At 42.6% G+C, this 11,726-nt stretch overlaps 1 protein-coding gene across 1 annotated transcript in view; it reads right to left on the bottom strand.

Annotated features, from left to right (window-relative positions):
* Window positions 1–516: 516 nt before the first annotated feature.
* The window catches only part of ADAMTS12 (ADAM metallopeptidase with thrombospondin type 1 motif 12), a 384,174-nt gene continuing 372,964 nt past the window's right edge, over window positions 517–11,726 (bottom strand). Inside the window, exon 24 of the mRNA XM_003818504.6 lies at window positions 517–4,353. Coding sequence (XP_003818552.3) covers window positions 4,175–4,353 — 179 coding nt within the window. The 3' untranslated portion in view covers window positions 517–4,174. The remainder of the gene's footprint in view (window positions 4,354–11,726) is intronic.

Below are 11,726 nucleotides of genomic sequence, written 5' to 3'. Positions count from 1 at the left end.
GGAGAGGCCTGGCTCTTCCCTACCTCTATGGTTTTGTTTATTCCATGTGAGTAGACTCTATCACTATATGTACAAATTCTGCTGTTGCTAGTTGCATTTACTGAGCTGCGCACCCATCTTTGAATAAGGATTGAATTCCCAAAGCAAATTCCTCTACAGATGGGTCATTTTCTCTTAAGCATTAAGCCTACACTTTGGATAGATGAAGGAATAGGTTCTGCTGTGAGCAGCATGAATATGTTGAATTCAGTGTTTTGGGGAATTTTAGGCATCACTTCAGATTATCATATGGTGGAGTGTGGCAGTTGTTGCACATTCATGAGAAGAGACCGGCTCACCTGGGATGTGACTCATCTGATGATGTACTGGTCTAGGGGTAGGGTAGGAGGGAATCTGGAACGTGTGTGGGAGGAAGAAATTGACAGCATCCTTTCCCAGGTTGCTAAAATCCATAGTAACACTGGTGGGTGGTGGGAGTCTCACAGCAGGGGTAAAAGAATCACACAGAAACATCAATGAGTTTGGCTATTTACTGATGCCACACAGAGGGAGGTTATGATTACAGTCTGGTTTTAAGTACTGAAATATCAACCAAGGTACCCCTTGAGGAGGCTGGGTAGAAGGGGAAATGGCAAAGCAGCACAGAGATGCAGGGAGGGCAATGGGCTGGGACGTGTATGTCATACAATTATTTTGGAGGACAATGATGGGTAGGATTGTGCTTTACCCACCATGTTTTTTAGTAACATAACTTAGAATGCTACTTGAATAAGCAGTACAGACAACAGGAGTAGCATCAAATATGTTAGCTAGGTTGTAACACCAGGCAGTTCATGTCATGTGGCCTCTCCTTCAAAAGTGAATCACTGTGGACCAAGCACCAGAAACATCGTCCCAGAGATTCATCTTGAAGTCAGAAAGGAGAAGAGCTAAGACCTGCACTCTCTGGAGTAGCAGTGTGCAGCTTTCAGAGTTTGGAAGATTTTAGTCAACTAAATGGGATGTTATCATCTAAAACAATATAATCCCTCACATTGTGTTTCAGATACTGGATGAAGGTTATCAGAAACATTCACTGACTATCTGAAAGCATCACAGTGGGATGTCAGCGGAGACGTGGCTGTCTCAGGAGATTGGACGGAGGTGTGCTCTTCTTTAAGAAAACCCATCACAAAACAAAGCATTCCTACAAAGGAGGCACTGAAACGATTTCCTGATTGAAGAAAGTAATCACTATTAAGTCTCCTGGAATATTGTTCTCTCGTGGTGTGTTTAATTACATTTTCATGTTTAAGAATTATATTAACCCACAACTTTCCAGAGAAGAGCTAAATATACTACTGTGAAAGACAATGTAAACCAAACTGGGTTTTAGAACGTTAATGTAGTTAAGTACCAGGCCCTGCGATGGCCCTCTCTATTTCATAGAGATATGTATCCAGTGTCTCCTGATACACTTCTCAGTTGCTTGATCCAGGTGAGAAGAAAGAAGGGCCTAGATAAAGTAAACCAACAACTCTGCTTCATATCAGCACCCAAGTATCAAAGATGTAAGATACCATGCAGGTTCCTGTCTTCAGAGTCTTCCTGTTGATCTGAGTCCTCTCTTGTATAGCAAGCACTGGGACATGTCAAAATACTGACGACTCATCACTGAGTGATCGCCAAGGCAACAGATGATACCAACAGGACAGAAAACAGCAAGCCCTGTCTTCATTCTGGAGTCAAGAATGATGGACATCACACAGCTGTCTTACAACATAGCTCCAGAACAGGAAGCAAATATCCATGGCAAATAATTAGGAGCCAATGTTCTGCCTTTGAGAAACTGGAAAAAGACCTAGAATGGAGCACCTGGCCAAACTCTCTCCACATGTCTACCATCTTCTCCACCACGTGGATTGTAAATAACGTGGTCCATTTTGTACACGGAGAAATTTGGCCTAGTTTAGTTGGTTGAGGTCAGTAGGAACCTGAGTTTGTTCCTGAGTTTTGTAAGCCTGGTCATACCCAGGTCTCTGATGACAGGTATTTGAGCCTATGCTAGTACAGTACCAGGTTAAATCAATCTAGCTTACTAAATGAATCCCCCTGAAAGCCTACACTACACTTCAGGGACAGTCTTTGCAAACTGCCTCATTAGTAAATATCAGATTCTCCTCCACTCATGTCACTAACAATTTAAGTGTCTCCTCTCCTCGAAAATCATTATTCACCAGAGATTGCTATCGGCCAGCAATGTTTATGTTTAAAGGCAGAGAATACAATAATGTAATTATCATCTAGAAATAAATTCTCTGGCTTTAGGTAAACATTTGTACTTTCCTCCTGTTTCTGGTCTATCTTGAATTTCATCCCAATCCCACTGTTTTATTTTTCACAGGAATTCATGAGAGTAATACACGTTAATGGCTTGGAAAAAAATAAAAAGCACATAATATTAAATCTTAAATTCAAGGTACCCAAGCAATAAAACTGGCATTGGTCAGCAACACCGTTACATGTTTAACAGAAGATGTATATGGAGAGTTTCACATACACTTACCCATTTGTATGCCTAGCTATGTTTACATTAATTCTGCCACCATCTAGATATTAGCACCGTCTTTTTAATAGCACCATTCTGCTGAACGGATAGGTAAAGGGAGACGTGGGATATTGTGTTCCATGAGGAGTATTAAGTGTATCTGTGCATGAGTCAGAAAATATGCTGCCCATCACATGAAGGCCACATCCTTGCCTTTCTCCCTGTCAAGAATTGGTTCTGATATCTTCTTTCATTTGAAGCTTATGCCCTTCCACCCACCCACTTACCCTCTTTCTCTGGGTTCAGTTCATGTAAGTACCTTCCCTTAGAAATCACTTTGTCTAGAAATTTGCTCTGAATTTGAGACCAAGCCTACTTTGACTTCTGGTGGGAGGTAGGAACATCCAGAACAAGCATTCTAACTTTCATTTCAGTTTCTTTGGACTCCCTGATTCACCTGTTCTCCCCAAAGTAAAAGATCTTTAAGACTAACTACATATTGGGTACACTGAGGAGTAGATCCCCTTTACCTTACTTTTTAGAAATGTTTTTTCTCTAGACTAGAAGTTTGCACTATGTTCTTGTACTTAGTACAATTTACCTGGTTCTCTGAAATATTTTAATATGGAACCTCCATTTTCCAACCTGAGGAGAGGTGAGGACAGGTGGCAGCCCCAGAGCTGGTCATAGTGGTCTTTGCATATACAGCCCCTGCAGCAAGACGATGGTGAGACCTGAGCTCAGGCCTCCTGTAGGGACTGGAGGATGGGAGGAAGTCAGCCAGAAGACTCATTTTCCCTTCTGTGAAGGAGTGTGTATTTGCCAGGAAAGTGGGAAGAATAAAGGCCCACAGTTCCTTTTCTGTAATAGTAAGAAATTGATTTCTGCTCATTTGCTTTTTACGAGTTTTCATAGAAATGCTCTTCAAACCAGAAGTGCTTTCTGTGTAAGTGACCTAAACCCCTTAGGCTGTGTTTCTTATGCCTGTTTCCTCTTAGTCTAGTGTCCCAAGGTTGGCAGGAGACTCTAAGCAGCCCAGATATGGAGCCCTACAGGGATGGAGGAAGAGACTGAGGGATGTAACCAGCACTTTCTCTTCCTGCCCTAGTTGAACATGGGGTGAAGAAAGCAGTCCTCTGCCTGGATGAATTAAAGGAATGTTCCTAAAGCTCCGCTGTGACATTTTAAATAGCAGCTGCCCCAGGCAGGGAGGCAAGAAAAAAAAAAGAAAGGTATTCATCAAGATAAATTAAGAAGATTATTTGTCCCCTGGGTAAGTGTTGCCTGATACTCTTGAGGTAGTCAGGGAAATAGCTGGTCTCTTTGTTTTTATCTTTAAGGGAGAACAAAAATACAGTATTTCACAAATCTGTCTAACCTGGCACCTTTCCCAGGAGCCGATACCAGGTGCTGCCTGATTCTCCTAGCTATTTCACCTTCCTATCAGGGAGCAGCAAGTACGGCAGCCTAGGCCTCCTGTGAGGGACATTCGGTGGCTAGAGGAACACAATGGATTTTGTTTCATCATGACCCAAAGCTGAATCTGAAATATATGAAGCAAAACCTCAACGAAGCAGCTCCCAGGGCTAAAGCATGTCACGGTCAGCAGGCTGCTGCAGTCTGGTGGAAGCTGGCTTCCTTTTGGGCTTAGAGTTCTTTTGGCTTTTGGAGCAACCGTCGCCTTCTTTGCCTTTGGGTGTGTGTGATGTGTGTCTGGGGACACGAGAAGCAGCACTCAGCCCTCACGGTGGGCACAGAACATTTCTTCATGGCTTTCAGTGTCTGGCAGAAACTGGCTGACAGTTTGTCCTTAGTGCAAAGTAAATCTGTGGAAGGAGAAAAAGAATAAGAAAAAAAGTCCAAAGATTATCCTTTGTGGATATACAAGCACAACTTCTATTAATGTAAGACTTTATATGTCTACCAAGAAAGGAGCCATAACAATTCATAATAGGTGGTATCTACTGAATGTTTATTATGTATCAGACACTGTGCAGAGTGTTTATGCTAAACTGAATTATCAGTCACAATTCTTCACTCCCATGTAATTGTTTTATACAGAACATTCCCTCCTTGCCATGGCTGCCTAGTGGGTGGAGAATCCTTCCCAACTACTTGCCTTTGGGTTCAGCTCTGTGACTTGCTTTAGACAATGGGATGCTAGTAGACACGATCTCTGCAGTGACTTGGAATGTGCAGGAGGACAAGCCTTCCCTGATGAGCTTCTGCTGTCACCATAAGAAGAACCTGGCTGGTGCAGCCACCAAGGGTGATAAGAGACACATGGGGCAGACCTGGACTCAACCTACAGTTAGCAGCCAAGGTCAACCAAAGCCAAGCTCAATCATGTGAACCTTGGCTGACCTATAGATGCTCAGCAAAAAATACATGACTGTGCATTATATGAAAAAGACACACACACATGCATGTTTATAGCAGCACAATTCACAATTGCAAAGATATGGAACCAACCTAAGGGCCCGTCAACCAATGAGTGGATACAGGAAAATGTGGTATATACACCCCAGGAAATATTACTCAACCAGAAAAAAAAAAAAAAAGGAATGAAATAATGTCTTTTGCAGCAACTTGGGTGAAGCTGGAGGCCATTATTCTAAGTGAAGTAACTTCAGGAATGGAAAACCAAATATATGTTCTCATTTATAAGTGGGAGCTAAGCTATGAGGACTCAGAGGCATAAGAATGATATAATAGACAGGGGGCCCAGGGAGGAAACTTGGGGGTGGTAAGGAATAAAAGACTACATATTGGGTATAGTATACACTGCTTGGGAGATGGGTGCACTAAAATCTCAGAAATCGCCACTAAGGAACGTGAGTTTTGGTTATCCCCCACAACTACTTTGGTACCCCCAAAACTATTGAAATTTTAAAAAAGAAAAAAATACATGACTGTAGTTTTAAACCCGAGTGTCGGGGTGCTTTGCTATGCAGTACTGCTATGGAAATAGTTGAATGCAGTGTCTTCCATGCTTCACTGCATTTCATCTTTACAGTGCTACTAGCAGACAAGTATTTTTTCCATTTCACAAATGACGAAAGTAAGGCCTCAAGTAGTGAAGAACTTGTATAAGGTTGTCCAGCTGATAAATGGCATAGCCAGATCTGAACACAGGCAGTCTTAACTCTAGAGCACATGCTCTAATCAATCATACCATTCAGAGTGTCAAGCCAACAACCCGTCAGCAAAATAACCAATGCTTCCGGGCCAGGCATGGTGGCTCACGCCTGTAATCCCAGCACTTTGGGAGGCTGAGGTGGGCGGATCATGAGGTCAGGAATTCGAGACTAGCCTGGCCAACATGGTGAAACCCCGTCTCTACTAAAAATACAAAAAGTAGCTGGGCGTGGTCGTGGGCGCCTGTAATCCCAGCTACTCAGGAGGCTGAGGCAGAAGAATCGCTTGAAACCGGAAGGTGGAGGTTGCAGTGAGCCGAGATCGTGCCATTGCACTCCAGCCTGGGCAACAAGAGTGAAACTTCGTCTCAAAAACAGAAGAAAAAAAATAATAACCAATGCTTCCAGAGTGAGTGAGGGATACAGACATAAACTGTGATCCCCGCCCTGCAGAACTTTACCATGGAGATGAAGGCAGAAGACATGTACGAATAATTCCCAGAGTAAGTATACAATTAGTCACCTGAGTTCTAACCCTTATTCTCCTCTAACTAGCTCTGGGAAAGTGTGTCCTTTAATTTTCTTGGCCTTGCTTTTCCCATACATGAGTCAGGGAACGAGAGTGGGTTGCTCAGGGACCACCCTTTTGTACGGGTGGTTCTCAGATGGCACTGGCCCACACGTTCCAGGTCTGTAAAGAATTCAATTAGATTTTTTTTTTTTCTAGAAAGTGAAGTTGTTTTAAGCTTGCCTTAGGTACTTCTTGGAGCGCTCATCTTTCTTTCTCCTTTACAGAGAAAATATTTTCATAGTTCTGAAGAAAAGCACTTTCATAAACAGGCCGCTGTCCTTTGTAAAGGGAACAGTCAGGAAAAGTAGAAATGGAAATAATAGCCTCTCCACCCCAAATTTGCGACAGTATCTTTGCATCTCTATGCTTTTTTCACCTTTAGATCATAAAGGCAAAAAATTCTTTTTATCTCCTCAGAACTCCTTATTCTCTTAACTGTGCCTTATTTTTGTGAAGAAATGAATGTCTTCTGTTAGCTTCCAGAGTCCCGTTTGGTGCTGAAGTTTTAAGTGCCCTTAGGAATTGGTAACATATAATGCTCCTAGATTCCAAAATCTGAGTCTTCATCTTTCCTTCTTCAGGCCTCTTCTTTAAGCCTCTTATAAAAACCCTGTCTCTCTTAAAACCCCACAGGAAATTGCCTGACACCCTTGGGAGTTTCAGAGAGAGTACACGTTTTTGTATTTTGAGACGGTTCCCTCTGTCTCCCAGGTTGGAGTGCAGTGGCGCAATCTCGGCTCACTGCAACCTCTGCCTCCCGGGTTCAAGCAATTCTCCTGCCTCAGCCTCCTGAGTAGTTGGGACTACAGGCATGTGCCACCACGCCCAGCTAATTTTTTTTTTTTTTTGTATATTTAGTAGAGACGGGGTTTCACCATGTTGGTCAGGCTGGTCTTGAACTCCTGACCTCGAATGATCTGCCTGCCTCGGCCTCCCAAAGTGCTAGGATTACAGGTGTGAGCCACTGTGCCTGGCCTTGTTTTTCTTTTTGTTTCGGATTTTCTCCTCAAAATTCAACTTCAGAGAGTACATGTTTTGACCAAGCATGTCTCTTGTGGAATATCCCTTTGAGCTCTTCATCTCCCTCATCCCAGCAGAGCAGTGGGTGTTGTTCACGGGACCTGGGCCATGCACTGTGTGCACTGCTGATCGGAACAAGGCAAGGCTTCCTTCCCGGGCTCTGGGAAGCCCCCTGGCAGGGTAGTCCAAGCATCACAAAGCTGCCCCAGTTTCTTAGCCAGCCTCTCCTGAAGTCTCTGTGGATGGAGGCTGGAGAGGGCACAGGTGGGGCGGCTCTTTGCCCCACAATCTCATCGCCGTGTCTGTGAGTGCTCTAGGGTTGCTGCCCAGGAGGAGAAAGACAGAGGAAGGGTGGAGGCTCAGCTGACAGCCACCGTTCCACAAAGCTTCTTCTGGCAGTGCTGACCCACATGAGTCCCCTCTGTCTCCATCTCCAAACAGGCATTATTGTATTACACACTCGGGCACGGCACCATACTCTCTCTTGACCTGCTCTGTAAATTGAGCATGAGCCTCTTCTGCTAAGGGCCAAAGGTATCTGCCATTATAAAAAGGACCTCTAGGAGGCCCCCCAAAGGTTGTGGGTTGAACTGTATCCTTTGAAATGTACCCCAGAGTGGAAGTCCTCACCCTTTGTATCTGTGAATGTGATCTGATTTGGAAATAAGATCTTGGCAGATAGAATAATGATATCAGTTAAGATGAGGTCACTCTGAACTAGGGTGGGCCCTTCATCCAACCTGAGTGGTGTCCTTATAAAAAGAGGAGAAGAGACACAGAGAGAGACACACATACAGAGGAGGAAAAGCCGTGCTGAGACACAGACACAGAGAGGAAAGACAGCCATGTGGTAATGGAGGCAGAGACTGGAATTCAGTTTCTGTAAGCCAAGGAATGACAGTGATGGCCGGCAACTGCCAGCAGCTGGGAGAATGACTGTGGCCCTACTAATACCTTGATTTTGGACTTCTAGCCTCCAGAACTGTGAGAATAGATTTCTGTTGTCTTTAGTCACCTAGTTTATTATAATTTATTATGGCAGCATGAATATGTGTGCTTGTAGCCCAGGAAGCTAATATACCCCTTCCTCCATGAAAGCAGAAAAAACACAGATACAAATTATTAAGCATTTACCACACACTAGGCAATGTTTGATATATACTATACCATTTGATTGTCGCAGAAATCAATAGATGTGGGTGCATCTATTCTTTTAATAACTGAGGGTTCCAGAGAAGCTTAGCAATTGACCCAACATCACACAGCTGGTACATAGATGGTGCCGCTGGAAATTGAATGTTGTCTCAATAGCTCCCAAGCTTTGTCTCTGAGAGAATGAATCTCTTGTACTGGTGATGGGGCAGGAGAAGATCACATGAATAGGTCTTCTCTGCCCAGAACATCTTCTTTTTCTCAACACAGGAGGCCCACTTGTCAGGTTAGGTCAACACCTAAATGACTGAAAGAGACTCAACCAAGCCTGGAATCCTCACATGTTCTTGGAAACCATGAGATCAAGAGCCTTGCTTTTCAATAGTCCTTGGAGCCTGGATACATGCAAGGTCCTGGGGCCCCACTTTTTGAGAGTGGGGGACCGGAAGGAAGAGTGGAGGATGAGAGTGGCCTATATTGGCAGTCTGTGTTCCAGAACTATATTTAGAAACTCATTTAGATGATGACCGTGAGCCCAACATGATGACAGGGCTCAATTACATCAGTTCTCCCTATTGCTGTGAAACAATGAAGGCTTGTTGTGTTCATTAGTCAATTGGATTCCACTTCCAAAGTACATACAATGCTTATAATTATGGGCAACTTGGAGGGGAGATCCCAATTTGCCTCTGCTGGTTCAACAAAAATCACATTTGGAAATTTAAAGGGACAGTTATATGCCTGTATCTTTGTTGTCAGCTGTGTTATCAGGCGATAATATTTTTTTCACCAAAGAAGCTTGAAAAACAATTTCAATGTTGTTGACAAATACAGCTTCCATGACTTTGGGCTTCTTGAGGCCAAGAACTGTATTTTACTCATGTCTTTCTCCTCAGCTCTTAGCACTTCTCTGAGACATCTTGTGATCAATAATATTTTGTTGAATACGTGAATGAATGAGATCCTATTCATCTGGCAGAATATTCTTTACTAGAAAATTTACCGACTTAAATGTTCATCTGTATCAACATTGGATCTAAGTACTGTTTCTATTTTTTTTTTTTTTGGCCTTTTCTACCCTTCCTTAAATTAAAAACAATAGCAGCAGCAACAACAAAACAACCCCAGGAATGGTAGGCTTAAGGGTTTTGCTTTTGTTTTTTAATCAATAAGAATGTAATGCTGAGAATAAAGCTGATACTTGGTAAATGAATTTTGTTGATTTTTTTTCCATGTAGATATGTGGAAAGGGTTTTGTAGGCACTAATGTGGAAATAATAGTTCCAATTTAGATTTTAAGTCATTAAAACTTCAGATGGTTTCTAAAAGAAGTAAAATGACCTGGAGGAAACTAAACCTTATATGAATTCATACCTGATATTATAAAATATACTTAGGAGTATGTTATGTTTATTGTGAAAGCTGATTGACAAGAGTCTGGGCATTGAATGAATATTTTCAAAGAATTTTAGAGAATTATAGTGGTCAGGGTGGGTGGCTGGTTTCTTAAATCAAGGAATTTCTCACAACTCTTCTTTCATTTTCCTTCTATGTGAGTAGGCATGGCTCTGCCTTCAAAAGAAGCTAGTAATTAGCTTTTGTGGCCCTGATAATTGTCAGTGAGTGGAATTCATTGTTAAGCACATCAATTGCCAGCCAACTATTCGTCGCCATTTATTCTGTGTGAGATTTCAAAATGAAAACTACCATCTATGCATTTAACCCTGTTTTGATTATTGAAGATTTTATTGTCCAGCAATAGGACAGTTGAAGACAACCTACATATAATTCAAAATAACAAGCCCTAACACTAGGCATGATCAACCAAGAGTAAGTTGTTGCTTCAGTTATATAAAAAACACAACATAGAAGGGATTCTTTTTTTTTTTTTTTTTTTTGAGACGGAGTCTCGCTCTGTCGCCCAGGCCTCAACTATTTAAAGTATGGTACCATAGAAGGTAATGAAATGAAATGAAAGGAAAAGATTCTCAAATTGGTCCCTTGGTCTAGAACGAGGTGCTTCTCAAACTTTGATGTGCACATGAATCACCAGGGATCTTGTTAAATGAAGATTCTAATTAGGTAGGTCTAGAGTGAGGCCTGAGAGCCTCAAACTCCCAGGAGATGCCAATTCAGCTTGTCCAGGGACCATGTTTTGAGAAGCAAGAGTCTGGAAGACATGAATAACACCTCTGAAAATGAGCTCTAAGTGGTTTCTTCTGGAATTTCAAGTAAGGCCAATGAAAGCCACCCTTAAGTGCAAGTCAGTAAGAGCTTCCTGTGATAATCACACCCAAAGCATTTCCTCGCTCAGTGCATTTTTATCAGTATTTCCAGACCAGATCTCTCTCCTGGCCTCCATACCTGTAGAGCAAACCAATCACAGGACACCCTTAACTAGATAATTCACAGACTCCTCAACAAACATGTCCCAGACAGAACTCACTATCTTCCCTCTTTCCCAAAGCTCCTGTTGGGCTTCCTCTCTCAGTGCATGGTAGCTTCATCTACTCAGCTGCCCAAGTCAAAATTATGGGCATTAGCCTTTCTCTCCTTTCTCCCAGCACAAAGGGCTATCAAATTTTTCTTTTAATGAGCTCCTGAATATACTCACTTCTCTGTTTTTAATTTTATTTAGAAATTTTACATGTCAATGAAGCCCAAACAATCAGTGGAATGGACATTATAGGTCATAGCTGAACCTACCCAACCTATAGGAGCTCCTTTGTCTCTCACGCAGAGAGCCTCCTGTAAATTCACTTCTCCTGGGGTAGCCCTTGGCCAATGGCTGAAGAGTGTGGGAGTGTGAATGTACCACTTACTGGCTCAGTAGTGGACAACTTGGGGGTATAACTTGTGCTCTGGAGCTGCCTGGAGGACCAGGCTGAAGCTAGGACTCTGGTTCCTGAGAAGGCACCCTGGCTGTGTCTCCTCCCTTTTCCATCCAGCTTTCTCCACTCCCTTAATGATCTTCCATGGAAATACTTACTTAATGAATCCCTTGCACACACACTTTCACCCCAGAGCCTGCTTCTGGGGGACCTGGCCTAATGCAGTGGTACCAGATTTATAGAGATGACCATTTCACACTTGACTGCGTTCCTAAGAAAGGCTGGGATATCTCTCAAGACATCTTTGAAAGCACAGAAGTAATTCTCATCCATGTTGGATGTCATCAGTGTGAACAGGCTTACAGAGAGAAAATGGTATTTTATGATACTCAATAAATAATAATAATAAAAAAAGAAAAATGGATGAGATACTCTCTCAAGAAGTTAGGATTCAAACCTCACCAGATCAGATAGTTTGTTCCCAGGGT

The sequence above is a fragment of the Pan paniscus genome, chromosome 4, assembly GCF_029289425.2.
Source record: "Pan paniscus chromosome 4, NHGRI_mPanPan1-v2.0_pri, whole genome shotgun sequence".
Lineage (NCBI taxonomy): Eukaryota > Metazoa > Chordata > Mammalia > Primates > Hominidae > Pan > Pan paniscus.
Note: the sequence above shows the minus strand (reverse complement) of the source record. Positions and strands in the feature narration are given on the sequence as shown.